General features: G+C 48.8%; 1 protein-coding gene across 1 annotated transcript in view; it reads left to right on the top strand.

The window, feature by feature from the left end:
- Positions 1–210: 210 nt before the first annotated feature.
- LOC139049267 (sodium/iodide cotransporter-like) overlaps positions 211–22,125 on the top strand; it is a 32,884-nt gene continuing 10,969 nt past the window's right edge. The window contains exons 1-6 of the mRNA XM_070524638.1: positions 211–303; positions 386–453; positions 14,342–14,499; positions 15,021–15,161; positions 17,084–17,213; positions 18,924–19,012. Of these exons, the coding sequence (XP_070380739.1) occupies positions 427–453; positions 14,342–14,499; positions 15,021–15,161; positions 17,084–17,213; positions 18,924–19,012 (545 nt within the window). The 5' untranslated portion in view covers positions 211–303; positions 386–426. The remainder of the gene's footprint in view (positions 304–385; positions 454–14,341; positions 14,500–15,020; positions 15,162–17,083; positions 17,214–18,923; positions 19,013–22,125) is intronic.

Below are 22,125 nucleotides of genomic sequence, written 5' to 3'. Positions count from 1 at the left end.
GCAATGAGCCACCCCTGATAAGTAAAGGATAAAACTGATAGAAAGTAGCTCAATATACGTTCCTGTGCAGTGTTGCCCGCACATGAACATGTTAAAAATTGCTTCATGTGTTTATTCGTGTGCTTTTTGTCCGTTCTGCTGAATTGTTAGAATGTCACGTTAGAATATATCAGTATCGCGTTAAAGTTATGCTTAGATGTCAGCATTCAAGGGAATATATGCTGCAAGGTTGACGTATGACCAATCATCTCAACTGTAAGTCAAGAAAACTCTTTTATGTTACGATGGGGAAACCGTAAGTGCGTAAGTGCTGTTTTGTATATCGATCTCACTACGTAAAAGTAGTTTCCCCTGCTGACTTGCATTCGAACTGTTTGTTTTTCAGTCTTCCGTGCACCTCTGCTCTGGTGCAACATTGCCATTGGAATGTCAGGAACTATTTACACAGCAATGGTAAGAGCTACTTGGGCTTTAGCCACCGGAATTTAGCTTTAGAGCGCAGCGAACGAGTATAGCAAAGGATGAAAGAGCGAACCCGGCGTGCAGTGGGGGCCTAAAGACGCAAGGAGAAATCTGGAGGAGGAGTGTATGGCGAAAGCATGAGCAGAAAAACGCACTGGGCGGATGATGGGTACGAGATGGCACCAGAGTAGTGCGTGTCGGCTGGGAGGCGCCTTCGGTGGCTGCTGTGAATCGTGCCCACACGTCACTCATGCGCTGCCTCTCGAAAATACCAGATTTGCGAGGCAGTCGCGCCACACTGTGCTCCATTTGCAACGCGCTCATGCGGTTGGGAACCAGCGCAGAGATATATCAACTTTGACGAAGAAATGTTCATCGCCATGTTTTTGATGGGGATCATTCGTTAGTTCAGTCCTTCAATGTAGGGGCCTTTCTTTGCCGGTCTGCGCATTTCGCCTCATTCGCATACCGTGCGTGTCACAAAATCTTCGAAGCCACGTTTATCATGTTGTTGTCAATTTTTCCGCTGCATTATATTGCTAAGTAGTCAAAATTTCCCGCCTATATGTACAATTACTTGCATAATTGCGTAAGCTTGAATGTCAAATTGCGCATCGCATTCGAAAACATAATTTTCAGCAGTTTTCAACTCGCTACAGTTCACCCTGTAGTTTTTCTACGACATGAAGTTGTGGCGTAAAGCGCAAAAATAAAAAAACGAACTTAATGTGGGCTCTTGCGTTTGCACGTGCGACACCACCACTTTCAAGTGGGTGTTTCAAAGAACCAACATAACTCAATAGCTGACTTGGTGACGGCAAAAAGTGACAAGGCGATAGCGTAGCTCTTGACTACTGCGGCTGCCAAGCAATCACGGCTTGGTTTTTTGATAGCCTTGCTCGTGTAACCCCGTTTCTCCGGCGAGCTTCGTCGGCGGCGGCGTCATAATTGAGGGAACGAGCACAACGAAAGATGAAAGAGCGAACGGGGAGCGGAAGATGGAAGACGCGAGCCGCGAACTGCAGAGACCAATGAGAGCTGCCCCTTCAGTGACGTGTGCGCGGGACCCTGGTGTTATGCGGACCCTCCCGACCGCGCGATGCGTATTCGTATCAGGTCTTGGCAGTACCGCTCATTTCGTGCTATCCTCTAGTGGCGTCAACTCTCGCTACCGCTTGTTTGTTTTTCTCAGTTTGGCCTAGTTCGTGCTTGTTTCGATTGCCACGGTTTACGATTGTTTTGTAAGCTGATTGTACGAGCAACGTGAATTGTGTAGTACTTTCTAGAGGCCAGGTGGCACCAGCGATTACACTCGAACCTTCGACGAGTCATGCATAAAAACCGACGCGCTTGACCCGCGGAGTGGATTTTCGACGATCGCGGACTTCACTACATGCATCTCTCGAATTAGTTGCCTCGATATATAGCGAAGTGGAAACACGTCTAGAGCTGCTGTCTAATTTCGCATTAGGGATTATCGTAATTGTTGGTGAATTTTTTTATTTCGCGATATAGTGAGGTACAAAATTTGAGAGAGTTATGTACGTACATAAAATTACAGACAAGACCTTTCTTTTTTCCTTCGATTCAGTCGCATTTTTTCTCGCCTCCGAAAGCCGAAAACAGTGTGACGCGGCTGCTTGCTCGTAGCGGCAGCCAATAGCTACGTACTCGCCTTGTCACGTTTTCACGATCACCAAATCAGTCGCTGTGTAGCAGCGCCACTGTCACGCGCGCTACATGCACGGGCTCGCTGCACTTCGCGTTTTTCGAGGCAACTTCTAAACACGGTAAAAGAATAGAGGAGGATGTAGCGAATTGGAAGCGATTTAACCTGATGTTTTGGAATGTGATACACCGTTTGACATTCGAGGTTAAGCAATCATTCAAATCATTTCAAGTTTAAGAAATGAGCAGAAATATTTAGCAACGTGCGAAAAGTGTCTGCTATCAAAACACCATAGGTCCCACTCTCGTAACTCGTAGGCCTTCATTTAAAAAGTTTCGCGCATGTTAGCTGCGACACGCCTATGGTATGTACGTCGAGCATAGTTTGCTGGCAATTTTATAGCCCCTTCGCTATCTCGGTGTCTAGGCTAGCATAATAGTTGTGAAATAAATAGCTAAACACATTGTAGCTGGTCTTCGAATGATGAGTTCAAGAACCAGAGAAAACATACAGAGGTTTCAGGATCCGTGCTGAGTTGCATGTATGTTGTCGAGAGCACTATGCAATGATACTGTCACGTGGTAGTGACCGTTGAGGACACAGCAAGAAAACTGTGAATGGCGAAACTAACTTTATTAGGCAAACCTGTGCCCAGAAAAAACTGGCTGCACGCACTGCTCAACGAAAACGGCGAACATAGTCGGCGATCGTCGAAAATGTCATCAGCGAGTCAAGCGCGTCGGCTTTTATAGATCAGTGGTCGAATGTTCCTGAGTAATTGCTGGGACCCGCGTGCCTTCCACAAAGTTCTACCTCATTTGCGTCTGCCATGCATGCAATCAGATTACACAAGGTTCGGCGACAACAGCCAGCGGATAGAAGCATCGATAACATTCTAGAAACTTCCGATACATGTAGACGCCTCCTGCGCTGAGTGATAACATTTATTAGACTGTAAAGGCGCTGACCCGTAAAAGATAAACGAGTTTACGTGTCAGTATACTGAAGCTTGGAATCAAGCATCTAGATTTGCTTCAGTGGAAAGGAATATTCGATTCCTTGTTTACCCTTAGTAAACATATCTTTATCATCACCCGAGAATTTGCGGTCTAATACAGGGCTTTTTATACGGTTATAATGGAGGAGAAAAAATTGAGAATCCCCGTCTTGTAGCAAGAGGCTTCAGAGGAAACCTGCACGGGTTTTTCAAAAAGAAAGATTTGCGCTGGAAGAAAAATTCACTTCGCGTTATAAGACGTGTTGATGGAGGTTTTTCCCTTTCATCGGTCTTCCTCCACCTTGAACGAATCCGCAGAACCTACTCGCTTAAACATTTCATCAGCGACACTACCGCGAACCGAACGGTTTCTTAACGAATCGTAGCAGTATTTGATCAAGCTATGACCCTGCTTTTATTAAGAGTACGTAAAATACTGCTCTAGCGCTAACTCCTCCGCATTTATTATTAGCTTTCGTTGAAGCAGAAGTAGGCGTACTTATTACCTTTTGCCGACTTATGGGCATCGATATTTTTGGTCGCTTCGTCAAATATTGCCATGGTACGCAATCATCGCAGTGTTACTGGGTGAATTGAGCGAGCGAGAGAGCGAGCGAGTGAAGCAACTTTATCAGGAATGCTTGCAGAACGATTAGCTTTCCTCTGTAAGGAAGGCGTCACCGTGACGCGGCCATGGCGTCTTTCCGGCGTTTGGCGCCTCTACTGCGGCCGTGGCCGCACTACTCCCTTTGGTCGACCTCACCTGCCCCTATTTTGGGGTGGCAGCCTCCCCCCGGTTTCGCTCGGTTGTTCCCTTACGAGGGCCGCCGAGATCTGCTGGACGACCTGGGCTTGCACCTCGTTATCATAGCACCTCGTTGCGGCCTCTAGCTTCGGCGGGATTGCTGTCATCATTGCAGCTTCGTGCGGATTCATGGCCCAGTCCCAAAGGAAGTGAGCTGCAGTGGCTCTCTCCTTTCGGCACACACAACACAGGTTACTAATATAAACACTCGGACACACCTGTCTCATCAGCACCGGGGTGAATAACGACCCCGTCTGAAGTTGTCGGCATAACACCGGTTCCTTACGGGTCGAGCCTAATGAGGTGGCGGCATAGTCCTTCCATGTAGTCTGTACCACTTCACAATTTCGTTGTAGGAGCTCATTCTCTCGTTGGTTTCCAACCACCACGACGGGTCTACCGCAGTAGCAGCGGCACGGTTGATTAGACATCGTGCCGACGCGTTCGCCGTCTCGTTGGGGTTAGCGTTGCCGCGATCCGACATATTACTGCCCACGTGCGCAGGAAAACACTTTATCACGACACACCGATTTTCACTCGTGAGATCGACTGAACACAGAATACTCGCCGCTTCACCACTCACCCTTACTCTTGCGTAACTTCTCACTTGCGTCCTAAAACCACAGAACACAGTCGCGCACTCGGGGTCGGCGATGGCGAAGGCAATGGCCAGCTCCTCGGCTCCTGCGCCCCTCGCCGCAGTTCTCGTTGCACCGGTCGATGCCCCAGCGACTGCTGCGGCTAATGCCTTTCTGTCATCTGGATACTCTGCCGCGTCCACAAACACCCCACCCCTGTCTTTGGCATGGAAATCGATGAGCGCCTTGGCCCTCGCCGCCCGCCGTTCTTTGTGGAACTCAGGGTTCACTTTTTTGGCACCAGGACATACCCGCAACCGTTTACTAATTGTGTCTGGTACAGGCACTTCTGTATTTTCGGGTCTCCCTTCCTTTGGCCCCAGGCCTAGGTCACGCAGCACTTGTCTGCCCATTCTTGTTTCCGATAGCTGCGCGAGCTGGGTGGTTCTCTGCGCCTCGGCGATTTCTTTCAGGGTGTTATACCCTCCCAGGGCCAGGAACTTGTCGGTGCTTGTGCAGTCGAGAAGTCCTAGTGCTGTTTTGTACGCTTTGCATATGATTGAACTGATCTTATTTTGCTCGCACTGCCTCCAGTTGTGGAAAGCAGCAACGTATGCAATGTGGCTTATAGCGAAGGATTCCACTAGCCGTGTGAGGTTTCTCCCTTCATGCCTGCTGTTCTGCGTGACACCCTCTTTGTGAGGCGAATGGCCGTGGTGGCTTTGGCTGCGAGACGTAGATGAGAGCAGGACCTCGCAGTCCTCCCAGCTTGAGATGGCGGGCTGTCCCTTCGGAGAAGGATCGGCAGGGCAGCCAGAAAGGATGTGGGAGAGTATGGCGTAAGGGTCTCCGCATGTAGGCGAGATTCCACAGTAGTGGGATAGCAACTGAGGGGATGGGAGAGAGCGGGTCTGGAGGCGTCTCCAGAGGATCTCTTAGGAGTGGGTCAAGGAGCGGTAGGGAGGAGGGTAAGTCCGACTGTCCATACGGGGTATTTGCGTCAGCTCCGCAAAGCTGTGCGCGCGCTCCCTCTAGAAGCCCGGATCGAGGCTGTCCTGAGCCCGGCAAATTAAACCTCGGGCCAATTTATCGGTAGCCTCGTTTCCAGGGTTCCCAGAGTGAGCCGGCACCCACCGTAGCTCTACCCTGCGTGGTGAATTCTGGGTGGGGATGTTCAACAATTTGCAGGCAGGGTTGTGAATCCTGCCTTTGGCCAAGTAGGACAAGACAGTCTTTGAATCGCTAAAGATGTATTCTGCATCCGAAAGGGCAAAGGTTAAAGCGATGGCGGTCTCCTCTGCTTCCTCAGGTGTAGAGCCCGAGGGAAGATGGCGAGTTAGGGGTCGGGGTAAGGTTGGGTTGTAGGCAACTGCTACAGTTTCATTTTTTTACCAAGATGTCTTTCTCGACTTGTCCGTAATACTTGTGGAGGGCATTTACGCGAGCTACGTGGCGAGAGATGTGGTACTGGGGATGGACGTTTCGAGGAAAGGGTTTCACTACAAGGGGTGTGTGAATCTGTCTAGGAATGGTGATAAGGATTGATTGATTAGCGGGTATGTTGATGCGAAGGGAGGCGAGGATATGGCGGCCAGTGGCGCTCGTGACATGTCTTAAATACTGCGTCTGATGGTGTCCTCAACTAGGTCAGGAAGCGTGTTATGCATGCCTAGTGCAAGGAGTTTGGCTGTGCTAGTACTGCGAGGTAGGTTGAGGGCTGCCTTAGTTGCAAGGCGGATCATCGCGTTCACGCGCTCGGTTACCGTGCAGTTCAGCTTGAGATATGGACCGGCGTACAGAATGCGCCTAAGCGTAAAAGCATGTACAACTTTCATGTTTTCTGCTTCGTCTAAACCCTTGTGCAAGGAAGATACGCGGCGTAGAAGCTGCAACACTGATTGCGTGCAGGCCTTGAGTGTTTTAAGGGTATGGTCATTGCGTCCGGAATCCTGCAGGTAGAGGTCAAGGATGCGCAGGGTGGGAGTGAGGGGGATAGGGGATCCTTGTAAAGTGATTTGGATGGGTGAGTTAGCGGCAGATTTTGGTCTAATTAGGAGGAGCGCTGACATACAGGGGGAACACTCGAGTCCGATAGATGATACGTGAGCGGAGGTCGTGTCGACTGCTAATTGTAGAGTTTCCTCGATTTCCCTGACTGAGCCATGAGTGGTCCATGTGGTAATATCATCAGCGCACAGAGTATGTTTTAGGTGTGGGATGCGATTGAGCTTCTGGGCTAAGGGGATGAGAGCAATGTTAAATAGAAGAGGCGAGAGGACCGCGTCTTGCGGGGTTCAAAATTCGCCGAGTGTATAAGAGGGTGTGCTGAGCTGATCAATGTGCAAGGAGGCAGTGCGGCCACAGAGAATAAGGCGCGAACGTAGTTATAGGTCTTAGTGCCTAACTGTAGTTCCTGCAGTTCCCGTAAAATGGCAGCGTGTCAAATTCTGTCGAATGCCTTAATGAGGTCAACCGCCAGAATGGCTTTAGTAAGATGGGGGATGGTGTCATCAAGCACATCGTGCGTAATTTGAAGTAGGGCATCCTGCGCAGATAGATGGTGCACGAAAGCCCACCGTACTGTGGGCGAAAGGGTGATTTTCTTCTATGTACGTTGTCAGGCGGGTAAGGATTATGCACTGAAAGGTCTTGCCGAGACAAGATGTAAGAGAAATGGGCGGATGTTCTCGAGGGTGTTGCGCTTGTGGTGTTTTGGGATAAGTATAATTTTTCCATGCTTCCAGGAGGCAGGGAGGGTACCTGCCTCTCAGCACTCGTTAATGTAGGTAACTAGGTGAGATATGGAGACCTCATCAAGATTTCGGGTGGCAGCATTCGTAATTCGATCTTCCTCTGGTGTGATATTGCGCAATTTCAATAGGGCTACGCGAAATTCAGATTCTGTAATAGGAGCGTCAAGCTGTGGTTGGGGTGAGCCCGTGTACTCGGGGTGTTTGCAAGGAGGACGGGGGTGGTATAGGTGCATTTCACCTGTGCGAGGAAGGCGTCGGTGTCCTGCCGATGGTTATGAGTGAGGCGGCGAATGCTAAGACGTGTCTGAGATTTATATTGCGTGAGATCGAGCATGTGGCATAACAGGTGCCAAGCGCGGGATGTGGAGAGATTGCCTCGGAGGCCGTCACAAACCTCAGCCCAGTTTGCTTTACAAAGAGTGGCACTATGGTGTTCTATTTGGGATTGAAGCTATGTGAGTTCGAGTTTCAGTTTCCCGTTGGGCTGTTGAGTTCTCCACATTCGCGTTATGTTCTCTTGAGCTTGAAGAAGGTGTGCGAGCTTACTGTCGATAACGGGGATGTCTGGGGTAGTATCAAGCGTAACTTAGTAACCAGGTAACGTCTACCCTTTCTGTAACTGAGTAGTCCAGGTATCTAGCTCGAAGGGGGCCTGTGCAGGCTGTGCTTGCCTAAATTTATGGAGCTGATCCCAATTAGTGTGCCTAGCGGTAAACGTGTGCTGTGGTCGGTGATAGTTCACCGCAATGCGAATTAGGTGGTGGTCGCTGCCTTGTGTGGCTTGCGTTCTTTCCCACTGTAGGTGAGCCAAGTTTCTACCTAGCGTGAGGCCTGGGCTAGTATCGGCAGTAACACTGTTACCAACTCGCGTAGGTAGGCTACAATCATTAAAGATGGTCAGGTGAAGTAATAGCGTATTAATGTACAAAACTGTGCCTCTGTGGTCGGTGCGTCGATAATTCCTGTCCACGTGAGCATAGTTAAAGTCGCCGGCAACCAGTAGGGGGTTTGATCCGGCCGTTTGGTCTACAGATTTGAGGAGTGGAGCGAGTAGGGGAATCGGTTGTCGTGGGAGAAGATAGCAGGTAAGAATGAACAGGGGAGATTGTGCAGGGGTGCGGGCTAAAATTTCGATGAAGGTGTAAGCAATAGGGGAGGTAACGTGGCGCTGCGCGTAATGCAAGGTGTTACAGACGTATGTAACCACCCAAGGAAGATCAGTGGAGTCAGTGGGGATAACAGCGTATCATGGAAGTTGCCTGCAAACATTGGCATCCTGGATAGCGATAATGTCTGGTGGGGACAAAGAATTGGCGATAATCTGCTGCAGAGGGTCGCGCTTTCGCCGAAAGCCCCTGCATTTCCATTGAATAATTTGTTAGGAAGTATGGTGCCTCGGAAGAGCCAAGGGTGGTGGGGCGAAGGAGTGCAGAAGGTGGGACTGCAGGAGGAGAGGCCACTGAGAGTTCAGGCATAAGGTTAGCTAAACACTCCTCAACCTTGGCCATGATGCTAGATAAAACCCTATCCATTATACCTGTAATGGTAGCTTCAATCATAGTATGGCTCTGTGCAGTGAGCTGCGCAGTAATGCGCTCTGTGAACTTGGCTCCTAGGTTTTGGGGCGAGGTCCTGAAATTTCGCTTCCAGGTCTATAGGTTGCACTGGGCTCTCATCAGGCCTGCTCTTAATCTGAGGAGGCTGGTCGGACGGGTTGGATGAAGAAAATGGGGATGGTGGAGTGGGGGGTAGATCAGGGGTGGAGGTAGACAGGGCTGCCTTGAGCTGCCTTACCTCTTCCCGCAAAGCCATCACGTCCGAGTCCTGGGAGGTAATGATGTTCATCTTGGCAGCCTTGGAAGCCAGTGTAGAGGTAGACGGGAGGTTGGTCGTAAGCGGGGGAAAGTCCTTCTTGGTAGGGCACTTCGTGTTCTGGGGCGGTGGGCTAAGTCGTTTGGTGGTGGCATTTCTTGCCTTGCACGTGACAGTACCCGTGAGGTGCTGCGCCCCACAAAGAATGCTGATCGGGATGCAGGAGGGATTTTCTTGCGGCTCTTGCTTGTCCCCGCACCGCGGGCAGAGACCACTCTTGGGGTTCGGGTACACGTCGTATCTGTGGCCCGGTCGACGACAGCTTGTGCACGCGTCTGGACTTCCCTTGTACGTCGTGCATCTATACACTGCACTCATGTAGCGTATAATGTGAGGCACTGGGCCATGCGCAAATGTGATCAATATGGAGAGGGTCTTACCCATTATGTGGGCTGCAATGATATCAGCTTCCGGGTTGCGAGTCTGGAGGTCCTGTAGCATTTCTTTCGGTGTTTCCACCCAGTAGGCTTGCGAGATGACTCCGCGCGCAGGAGCGGGTGGCGGTGCGATGTAGGCGGCGATAGGGTAACTGGTTTCTTGAAGGACCACTTCCTTAAGTTGGACGATGTGAAGGGCCGTTGACTCGTGAGATGTAGCCACCGTTAAGGTGTTATTCGTCGGGTGAATCCGGAGGTGAAACTCCCCTAGGGTCCCGCTCAGCTGCGGTGACTCGCAGAGCTTTCATGAGTGGCTCCGCTCAAAGCGAGGCCTCCTCTTGGTCGAAAGACTACCCTTATAATGCCGGGAGGGAGTGACGCAAGTCGCGCGCTTCGCAATGCGATTGCGTGCGTCAAGCGCAGCTGTCGTTGTTGAGCACGGTATGTCGGCTTGAAGGTCGCAGGGGCAGTGTCGGCCGGAGCGCCGACGGCGGGCGCGGCAGGCTTATCTCGAACAGGAGCTACATGAAGAGGCACAACCAGCGTTTCCGGGCTTGGTTTGCCTCCATTGAACGCGCGGAGTATTGTGGTCCACTCACTGAGTCTGAACGTTGACGGGTCGAGGTCTTCGCACTGCGAATGCACCTCCATGGCTCTTGGCGTTGGGTGCACAACCAGTGATAGGTCTAGCCTCTAGCGAGGCAAGACACCGCGGGACGGCTGGCCAGGAGCAGACTTTCCGACATCTATATGGTCCAAAAAGGTTCGAATGTAGGCTTAGCGGTCGGCAGCGGTGCAAACGGAGGGGATTCGTGCGTATTCCGGGGTGACTGGCTCACACAGCGCACGGCACCTCGGGAGGCCCGGGAGGGAGGCGGGGGGCAAAGCTCGCGCCTCGGGAGGCCCGGGAGGGAGGCGGGGGGCAAAGCTCACGTCGGATCCGAGTGCGCGCCGACGGCACGTATGTTCTCTTCGGGAAGATTTCGGGGTCCGGAGAGCGCCGACAGCACGTCCGTTCACTTCGAGTGGCTATAGTCGAGTCCCTTTTGGTGGAATCACCAGCTGCTCAAACTTGCTTGGGGAGCAGACGAGCCCAGACCCATCCAGCGGCTCTTCGATAGCATCAACCGCCATTTGCAATGCACTCTCGATGTGTCCGACACTTCCTCTTGGGGCGCAGAGCATTATGTCGCCGGCATAGATGGTGTGTCAGGCCCCTGTGACTCACGAGAGCCGCTCGGCCACCCCTATCATTACAAGGTTGAATAGTAATGACGAGATGACCAAGCCCTGGGGGTCCCGACACTGCCACGCTTCTTTTGGAGCCGCAGGTCACCGGCGATGATCTCGGTGGTCCGCTCCATCAAGAAATACTTATTGTACGTATATGTTCTCTCGCCCATGTTTAGCCGTGACCCCTGGGCCAGGATCGCAGAGTGTCTCACTTTATCAAAAGCGCTCTGCTGGTCCAAACCTAAGATGGCTCGCCTGTCTTTCGTGTTGGTAACGCGGTCGGGACCAGGGACGGACTGGCTGTTGATAAGGTGCAGGGCAACCGTTACTTCCCATAATTCAATGTCTCGATCTAGCCACTCGTTTGCTTCACCTAGGTAGTCCGGATGCGTTTCTGTAGTAGTGATCGGCAGGTAGTTGTCGTCGAAGCGTTCCTTCACTTCGTATTCCCCGTGCTCGGTCAGCGCCCTGAGGCCGATCTTGGTCGTTGGCACATTCAAAAGATGCCTCAGCATATTCCACGTCTTGCCGCAGTACATGTGGCCGTGCGCTGCCTCACAAACCTCATTCCATTGCTGATTGCATAGCACTGTGCTGTGGTACTCGGTCTCGCGGTTGAGTTCAGCGACCTTCTTGCGTGGCTTTCTGTTTGTCTGCTGCGTCTTCCACCTCGACAGGATGAACTGCTTGGCCGCGATGAGGTGGGCCAGGTGGCTGTCGACCCTGTGGACACACTCGCCCGTCTCGACTCCCTTGGTGGCCTTTTCTACCTCGTTTACAATCTCGGTCGACCAATCCTCAATATCTGTAATTTTGGTATGCTCCTCAGGTGACAACCTTCGAAACACGTCCCAATCCGTAAGTCTGTATTTCCGAAAGCTTCTGCCAACTTCGTCGTTGCCACCGAGCGGGACAGCAACCTCCACCATATAATGGTCGCTGCCCAACTCATACCCCTTGTTTTGCCATTCAAAGTCCGCCCTACCGCCGCCGTTACCCCTGACTAAAGATAGACCGGGCGTTGTCTCTCGGGTGATTGAGTTGTCTATTATTGTAGGGTATGTTGGATCGGTGATTAGATTTAGTCGCAAGTCGGTAGCATCTTGCATTAAGTCCCTGCCCTTTTCCAATGTTTTGGTGTAACCCCAGGCTTGAGTCCCCGCAGATTAGCAGCCTGCTGTCGGACCCAGCGACTTGCACGCTTTGATTAACAGTGCTTTGAATTTCTGCTTTCGTGTGACGAGCTACTATACAGGTTGTCAGAAAAATGCTTTCCTTCTGCTTTTTCCCGGCAACCACCTCTACCATGGTGTGCTCGACGTACGTCATGCCTTTTCGCACCAAGGTGCAAATTCCGTGCCGTTACTGCCGGCCGCCGCCCGGAGGCTCGGCGTGCTGGCGTGGGACCGGTAACCTGAGAGCTTGACCTCCTCAATGAGGGACTCTGGCAACATGATATCTGTCTTTCTAGATGCTTGTCCTAAATGTTGCTAAAGTACAGCCTTTTTCCCAGCAACACCGTTGCAATTTCAATGCCAGACCAGGAGACCTTTCACTGCGGTTGTGCTTGCGGTGGTTGATGTCCTATCCATGTTTGCTGAAAGTTAGCCATGTCGTAGCCAATTGCTGGCACGTCTGTTCAATGGCTATGAAACGGTCTCTGATTGTCTTGGTGAACGTCGTGCGAATATACTCCCCAAAGCGGTTGAGCCTATCTTCAAGGTTGTCTATCCTATCGCTGAATCTAGGCTCTAAGATTGCCGATTGCGCTTTTCTTGGGTGAAGGACCCGCCGCGGTCGCGTTCTCTGTCCTCAGGTTCACCGCTACTTCTGGTTCATACTCGGTCATTGCCATCTGCTGTGGCGGTGGTGATAACTGCTGTGCTTGCTTCTGCCGTAGCAGGACCGCCATCATTCTCTTGATCGCTGTCATTTACTTATTGACAGTTGTCTCTAGTTCAGTGTTCTTCCGTAATGCCTCTTTTGCTTCTCTAAGTGCCTTCATCGCCTCACTTTCTTCTTTAAATTGCGCTCCACCATTTTGAAATGGCGGTGGCTGCAGCAGCAGCTACCGCCATTTCGTAATGCCGCCAGCAAGCCGCCAGCAGCAGCAGCAGCAGCAGCAGCTGCTGCTGCTGCTGCTGCTGCTGCTACTGCTGCTGCTGCTCTCTCTCTCTCTCTTGGCTACCCTCGACTTTACAGCGTCTACCCAGCCGACCCTGTCTTCGGAGTGGGATCGGCGGCGGCTCATGATTCTGTTTCGACTTTCGCTGTTGTCCCCGCGTGGGCGTGACTCATGGCGACCAGCTGTGCCGCTCGCTCCTGCTGACGTAAGCAACGGTGGAAACTCTCCGGGTGATAGTGGTTGCTGTACGCGCTGTTCCGCTATCTTGCGCTCCCACTGCTTTTTCGTTACTACGTCTGGAGGTTTGTATTTCATCTAGCATTCTCTATAGCCCGTTGAGGGTTGTCCCCCACAGAGCTTGCATTTAGGGTTACGCTCCTGGCCATCGACAGGGCTACTGGCCCCACTGGCGAAGCACACTTTCACATTGGGGCTAGGACAAACGTCTCTTCTGTAGCCTACTTTGCCGCATTGTTTGCAGACATAGAAATGCTTGCGGTGCAGACGGCACCTTGTTAACAAAGGGCCGTAACATACATAATTTGGAAGCTTTTCGCCTTCAAAAGCTACAATTACGGTAGACGTATTGCTTTTTCTTTGTGCTCCTCTTGCTGATGGATTTGTTGAGTGAGTTAACAGCGCTCTAGTAAATTTCCGTCTGAGTATCTTCGACGGGGGTGCCTCGCATGAGTCCCTTGATACGCGCCTACCTCGTGTATCATGTCCCCGACGCGGATGGCCTGAATCTTGGCATTGGACGAAGCACGCCCCTTATCGGAAGTACTCACCACCATGATATTCATGTGTAGGTTGGGGCAGAAGGTATCCGCGCACCGACTTCTCTCGAAACGCTCGCCACCGCCATGATGGCTCAGGCTAGAATCCCAGTCTGCGCTCTTACGATGTTTAGGCCTCCCCGCGGCTTCACGATCACTTAGGCGTCCTCCCTCGGCAGCACGTCTGACATCCTCGCAGCCCTTGTTGTCGATGCGATCACTTTTATGTTAAAGCGGTCTCTTGTTTTAGGCCTGGATTGGCGAGTGGCGGACCCCTCGCTCACCGGGGCTGTTATGTGCTGACCCACTTGCCACCAGCCGATCCCAGTGTGGAACTCCTCAGGAGAAATCTCTTCCCCTTGCACCTCGACGAACATCTGGCTGGGGCTGGGGCTTGATGTCGTCGGAGACGTGGCTGTCATTATCTCGGACGCCATGTCGTATGGTTCCATGCCGGGGTCAGGCCCGATCCCGACGGCCAGTCGTTATTTTTCTGCGCATCAATTTACCTTTTGGCGGACCGTTTCCTTGCTCGCATTTGCTGTGCTAAATAAAGCATACACAGTTTGCTATGAATAATAAAATACCGTGCCGCCATTACCATGAGTTTGCTTTCAAAGTGGCTGACACTTTTGCCACGAGGGAACGAAATAAGGAATGCTATATCTGCACTGCGTGATTTCTTTCTTTTAAGGGCGGACTTCGAGGTGTTGTTTGGACGGACTGTGTGCAGATACTGTTAATCTTTTGCGCACCAGCAGCCATTACTGCTAAGGTGGCGATCGATTTTATGTCACCAGACTCCGCAGTTCTTCCGCTGAAAGGCCTGGACATTAGTAAATATATCGGAAAGTAAGTGCACAAGAAATCTACGCATCCTCTATATCTCATTTAAAAATTGTACATAATTGTAAATCACACCGTCTTTATGTGGTGTTGAAATACCACACTTTGACTTATACTTGATTGCGAATGACGGTTTTGGCACTGCGGGCGGATCTAATTAAACATGTTGCATGAAACAAATTTGCAGTGCTTTCAGGTATCACAGTGTAAAACATGTGTTATCTGAAACTTGTGAAACAAAGTAATTTTATAAGCGCATTCAGTTCCTCTAGAGACAGTTCTCTCGCGGTTGAACACAGTTCTAAATGTAGGCGAAGATGCACTAATAAAACCCGCTATTTGGAAGGTTCGTCGCACAATATAGAAAATGTAGGCTGTGATAGCGCCCTTTTTAGAAAACACTGAAGTTTTATAAGCCATGTAATGTAAGCCATAATGCGTAAGCCATAATAATGTAAGCCATAAGGCGATAAGTTTTGCTGGTATGAAAGAAAATATTTAACTAAAAAATGCGCTTGTCTTTACAGCTACAGCCTGGACTTTACCATCGATGAAAATATATGGAGTTGTTTTTTCGGTGCAGTCGCTCCAGCAATGTGCCGCTTGTGCTTCGACCAAGTGGTGGCACAGAGGTTGCTAGCATCCAGAACACTCAAAGACGCCAAAAGGTAAACTTAGGTGCCCGATGTGTCTGTAATTGAATAAAATAGGCGTTTGTGCAGTATTGATCTTACATTTCAATAGGATACCCCTCTGTACCTCTGAATAACTTTTACGAGCCTTGTAGGCATGTTGCTCGCACTGCTGCTCCCTCGTAGCGAGCTCGGGTTGAACACGCGAATGGTAAGAGCACGCCTGCCTGAAGCTGAACACGCGCATACTAACCCGAAGTGGCTACCGGAAGCTGGCGAAACTGCAACGTCATGTGTGGGCGACTGAAAACGCTAATAACCAATTTGCGCTTGCGTATTGGGCGCGTATCGGGTGCCACAACGCGCCCATAAAGATTGTCTAACCGTTTCCTTATTTATTGCGTCAGTTTATGGGTGTAAATTTTTCAAATAAAACTAAACTATAAAAGCGAAATAGTACACGTGACCTCCTATCACGGATGCCACCATATCAGGGAGGCAAAGCTTGCTGCTTGGCCTCGGGTTGCTTGAAATTGTTAAAGAAGACGCCCACATAGGTCGCTCCAGCGTACATTGTTTTGAGGAAAATGGAAGTCTCATCGTTGCGCAAGACCCAAAGAAGGCGTTTCCGAAAAAGAAAAGTACGTCATGTTCTCCGGGAAATGCGGTATTTGCATAGCAAGCTTGAATCATAGTTGTGACACAATAAAATTTATTGGTGCTACTGTCCCTATCAGAACAGCTAAAAAGACCTCTTGGCTATGAATTCTCTACAGCAAAGTAATGCAACATTCAAATAACTCATTGGCAGCGCTGGACAAAATGACACTTTGAACGCGTACCTCTAATACGGATAATGTGCTTCGAAAGTATAATCTTGAACGATTGCACACGAAGAAAAAAAATTTCAGGATGCCCAAACACATTTTAGGAGTTCTTAATGAGGTAGGATAATTGTCCAGTTGAACTTCTCAAATTGGCGCTTGCCCGAGAGCGCGTTTTGATTTGGCCCTACCGAGGCACAGTTAGAACGCACGTGAGAGCTTGCGCGGCCAAGGAATGCGCGGATAGCACATGCTTCCGAGAGCGAAGTTGACGTGGCGTCGTGACAATGCGCTCTTCCTCACGCAAGATGGCGGCAGCAGCTGTTCCCTTCCGCCCGCTCTGCTCCGTCGAGGCCTGAGCCAGCAATACGCGAACCAGCAATACGCCAGCAAGCGCGAGTTAGCGTCGCGAGCTTGCCTCGAGCTCTCGTGAGGCGGCGACGCCCCAAATGGGAAGTTTCGCTGCTCAGACGCCGCTTGCATTTGCACTCAATGGACCATTTGACACTGTCGCATCAAATAATTGACGTGAGCAGAGGGCTCTGAAGGATGGTGCCATTTTGACGAATTGTCATTTTGAAAGTGCATTCAATAAAGTGAACTTCGAAGTGATCATAAATAGGACAACTAAAATTGATATGGGGCATCATTTCAAGATTCAGGAGCAAGCAGTGGTAAGTTTTGTCACAGTATTCCGGGTTGTGCCAAAATATTTTGCCTATTCCCTAGCCGTAAGGAGGTTGTCAATTAAACAAAAATGTAAAAAAAAGTATCAGATTGCTTATGGCCAAAGAGAGTTATCTTGATTATTGGTCAAACAAGAGAAAATATCTTTTAAGTAGGAATTGGTCGTTCTTATTCGCCTAGTAGCAAAGCGAGGAAAGGAAACAGAAGAAAGAACACCATGTCATCAAAAAACTAATATGAAAATTTTTTAACCTTCTTCATTAGAATCGAGCGTAATGCTGATTGTTCAATTATAGTAGCCATAAGAATATCGGAATGGAGTTCTGTTCTCTTGAACAAGAAACCTGTAGCTCCAAGCTGTAAAAAACATCGCATTATACATTCCGTCTTTCAAGTTACTCCAATAGTGTACAAAACTCCAATGCACCTTTTATTCATGCTTTGCAGGACCGCGATTGTCAGTTCTGTGCTTTTCGTTTTCACTTATCTCACAATCTTCTCAATGGGCGTGGCACTGACCCTATGGTTTCGAGGTTGCGATCCATTGTCATCGGGTGCTGTCGATAGTGTTGATCAAGTGAGTATTTTCAGTATCGTCTTTTAAAGCAATTATAATCTAATGCAGGTACACGGCTAGGCTAGTTTGCAATCCCCAGTATGGTCCGTATTAAGCTTCTGTCAATGTTTATGCAAGTCTTGAGGGTGCTAGACGCCTCTAGGTTCGATATGTAAGCACAATTTTTTTTCCTCCTGCGTACACTTATGAAAATGACAGTTATGCTCTTTGTATCCTAAAAACCCTATAAAAATATTGTGCTTATATTTTGTAAATGTCAGTGAACGTTAACTTTGTCATAGCCAGTTGCCACATGCGAGCGCAGATATCGAAATGATGTCGCTTCGTGAATTAGGTATTCTCCAGATATTCGAAGATAAATCGCGATTTGATCCGCACGTTCGCATTGGTACACGACTGAACTGTAGGAGGACGAACAGTGCACGGTGCTGAAGCGCAAGAACACGCTTTAATGATCGCGGTTGTGTCACAATGCTCCTGAAACACTATTAAGCCCCATGTTCTAGATTTAAGGAAATGCATCGTAGTCTGGTAGTCGCTGCTATAAACGAACAATCTATAAACAATCCATAAGCAAGGCGTCTTGAGATTAGGCTCATTTTTTTCCAAGAAGACAATAAAACGTCCAGACCCTTGGTCATGGCTATAGAAAACCAAATAATCAGTAATAAGACTCGATACCACCACTTTTTACGCCACAGTTGAGATTTCGGTTAGTGTTTAGCAACCAGAAGCGAGGAAGCATCGAAGCGAAGTTCTATTTTGTCACAATTAAGAGGCGCGTCAGTCAATTAGCCGACGCATATTGCTACCTGAAGTATGCCTGGCTTTGTAGAAGAGTTTCAGGATGGGCACGATTAAAAAGTGCTGCCCAGATCATGGCTCACGTTTTGCTACTAAAATAAAGAACAGAGAATCATGGGCAGAGATTTCGATCGAGGGTGAGCGACATCGGGGCAGCTGCTTTTATTATGGGAAACCCTTTTCTCCTACATAAGCCACTTTGATTTCACAACCCATCAAAATGGTCTAAACAAAGATAAAAAACAAAGTGAGGGTGTTTACATGTAGGTCGTCCTGTGATTTTGATGCTTCTTAGATGAAAAGAACAGCTCTAGAGGAGCATAGACAAGACCAACGGTAATACCTGCAGTTGATATGGGATTGAGTTCATAAGGATAGGAGTTGTTATATTTGATATGGGATGAATGTCTGGCTCTCCCAGAGAAGTCCAGGTAAATTTCGGGTGTTATTGATCAGGTAAGTTTAGCGCCCCAAAGCAACACATGGACAGATAGTTCCAGCAGTGGACTCTAGATAAAGTTTTTCAATTTGTGAGTAGAGTACGTGCACCTAAGGGTCAACGCAAGCACGTTCTTTATGTCTGTGCCCGTCCCAATCTGGCCTGTTATAATAGAAATGGGGCCTACGATAGTTGACGCTGAATATTTCGTTTAGATGTGATGGTGAACAGGAAAACTTGTTTGGAATTTAAATGCCCGCTATATGTTTCCAAACATTACTTAATAAAAAATTCTTATTAAACATGTCAGGCTGAGCTGCTGATATTCTTATTCTTCGAAGGAAGCATCTTGATTTTGGTAGCGATCAGCAAAGTCAATATTAAGCTTGCCGAAACATTGACGTTATTTGAAGAACTGGAATAAACACGGTACTCCTTGCGTTTTCGTTCTTGAAACCTGTTTGCAGATTGTGCCGTACTACATCAAAACACGTCTTGTGCAAGTTCCTGGATGCGTAGGTCTTTATCTTGCGGGTGTTGTCTGTGCTGCAACAAGGTATCTACGATCAACTATTCATGTACTCATACTGTATTAATTCATGCGCCCTAGTTATACATGATGCAGTTATATTGCATTTCCACGTTAATATACTTGCTTAGAGGATAATTGGGTAATGAAGATATGATTGCTAGCACTTCTTTTTGATTAATAATGATATTATCTCCCGTAACACAACACGTGGTATGCTGTTCACAAAACTAACATTTTTGTCACATCCAAACTCGTAAAAGGTCCCTTGAGACATAGTGTTTAGACGCATTAAGTTCAATGGCAACTAAATTGGTTGTCCTAAAAGATGTCGCTTTGAGGCTTGTTAGAGCAATCCCGTGAATTACACAGTGGGAAATGCGTGTCATATAACAGGTACATTTACGGAAATTTTCTGTTCTGATACAGAAAATATCTGTTTTACGTCCTTAACAGAAATGGGTTCACGAAAAAACCGGCAAAAATTTCTGTTTTGGGAGCCGCTACTCCGCAAACCACAGAATGGTTGATCACGTGGGCATCTCTGTTACAAAAGAAAAGTGATTTGAAAAACATTTGCCGCTGTTTATCAGCCTGTTCACACACTTTAATCGAGAGAAAAGGTTATTGCGCAGCAGGAGAAACAGTATACATTCCGGAATCCCTACTTTTTCTGCGGTCCTGCATTCATGCATTGGTGGGATGAACGGAACCAGCGGCAATACCGACGTGGTGCGAGTTTCATTTTCATCAGTCACGCTATTCCCACAGAAGGTGAGTGCTGTACATTCTTACCGGCATAGAATAATACACATTATGCTGCTTTTTCCAATTCTTGTTGCCCGCTTCTACGGCTATCGAAAGCGCCACGAATATGAATCGCTGAAGGACCTTGCAAAACCTTGAATGGACGGATTGCCTTCCGCTAGAGACCTTAAGACAAGGAGTCTTCCCAACTATTTTGGAGCATCGTAATGCGCTTGCAAACAGCCAAAGGCACGCCTGGGTTTGCGTAAGGAGCGAATGCCATTCTTTCGAACTAGCGTGCGCAGGAAAGCCGCTTCACCACCGATTCGTCACTTCTCCTTCACTGTGTCTGATAAAAAATACACATCGCGCAGAGGGGAGAGAATGCAAGTGAGAAACGCAGAAGAGCACGATAGTTTACGGAAAAATGGAAGGTGCAGAAAGTTTGCTTTGTTAGCAGGCATCCGCACCACAAAATCCGTGTTAATAAGCGCGGGAAGTTTTTTAGGCCTGGGGATTACGCGATTGGTTGGCTGCTGATCACGTCAAAAAGCGTGGGTTTTTCAAATTCAGTTCTCGTCAAGTAGAGCTCACAAGGGTATGTTATTTTTGTTATTGATCCTTTTATTCATGCACACAGGAGTAAAATTGTACATTATGGGAATTTCACACTGCGAGTTCTAGTTTTCGGTCGGGAAAGAATGCAGTAATTCCACTGAAGGGGTATAAGTATGCGTAAGTAAAGCTCCAAATTTAGTTGGCCCACCCACAAATTTACCTTGGCCCAACCCCTAATTTCAATTCGACCCTCACCCACCAAATTTCAGTTGGCCCACCCCGAAATTTCAGTTGGCCCGCCCCCAAATTTCAAGTCGGCCCACCCGCAAATTTCATGTTGGCCCTCTCTTACATTTAGGTTGGCTCACTCCTAAATTGAAGTTGGTCCACACCACATTTTAGGTTGGCCCGCCCGAAAATTTCAAGTCGGCCCACTCCCAGATTTAATTGGCCCACCCCGAAATCTAAGATGGCCCGCCTACAAATTTTTAGCTCACTCAACCCCACATTTCAGTTTGCCCACCCCTACTACAATTTTCCCCATGTGTCTTCTAGGAGCCTTTTTTATCTCTAGTCTAGTTTCTTCATACTTCTTTTGTTAAAATTGTTCCTAAGTGCTCATGCAATTACGAATCATCTACATTTACGCTATAATAACGATTATATGTCTTCACAAATTCCTCATTTTCCTGCTGATGCAAGGTATTAGCCTTTTCGCGTGACGGGATTGGGGTACTGGCCAACCAATGCTTATGCCCTAATAGCGTTGCACGAGTCACCGCGTTCTGAGGAGTTGAAGGCATCGCCTTTTTATTGCGTTCGCTTGATAAAACGAACTAATTATACCCTTGCTACGCGATAGTTTCATCTGCGGACGAACCGAATGCCATTTAACTCTACTGCCGAAGTTGCGCTCTCACCATCCATTTTTAAATGACATTCAGTCTGCATTTTAGTTTGAAGCTGCTTTGAAATGCTAGCGCAGTCCCCACCGACCAAAGCGATCGCTTCGGCCCGCCCCACTCAGCCGTGCCGCGTGTCTGCTTCGGCTCTGTGGCCGCTGACTTCGATATCCACTGCTTGGGTTCTTCTGCTATTTCTTTTGCAAACAGCTCACGTAGTTCGCTAAATGGTTCGATATAAGCGTAAACTGCTCTCCATTTACTGCCTGAGCGCAGACTTTCCTCAGAAATGCGCCGATGACGACGGCACTCTAGTGCAATGTTCTTTACACAGCTATGCACAGACCGTTACTGCTCATTTGCATGACATAAAGCGCAAGCTGCGCTCTATTTACATTAAATGATAGGTTATGTTTTGCACTGCTTGCACCTTTCTTTGTTTATGCAGCGCAATAACTCTGTAGGATGCGCCGGTGCATTCGGCCACCTGAGAAGCACTTAATAGCCTAGTTGTTGACATTGCTTTGCAGTCACGCTGGCAGACACTGCGGACTCACAGCTCACGGAAGGGGGCCGTCTTCGATTAAAATGAAATATTTTGGCAAGCCTTTATCACTGGTGACTTTTGAAGTGTGCACGTATAAAACGTACCCGCTCGTTTCGCTAGTTTCTAATGCGGATAAGGTGTCAGACAAGCACAGCTGTTCGAGGCATTGCCTCATTGCCGTGGGTTTCGCTGTGCCGCCCATCTGCTGAGGATAGGTCAGGCTTCGTTGGCCTGACAAACCTGGGACACTACGATGACATGCACATTTGGTGGTGGTAGTGTCGTTGTCGGTCTAGGTAGTACTGATGGGTGTGTTAGTGACGGCTGCCGACAGCGCACTGACCGCCAACGTGCGCGTTCGTGGACGCTGAAAACGAGCAAACAAA

This window comes from Dermacentor albipictus, chromosome 8 (genome assembly GCF_038994185.2).
Source record: "Dermacentor albipictus isolate Rhodes 1998 colony chromosome 8, USDA_Dalb.pri_finalv2, whole genome shotgun sequence".
NCBI lineage: Eukaryota > Metazoa > Arthropoda > Arachnida > Ixodida > Ixodidae > Dermacentor > Dermacentor albipictus.
Note: the sequence above shows the minus strand (reverse complement) of the source record. Positions and strands in the feature narration are given on the sequence as shown.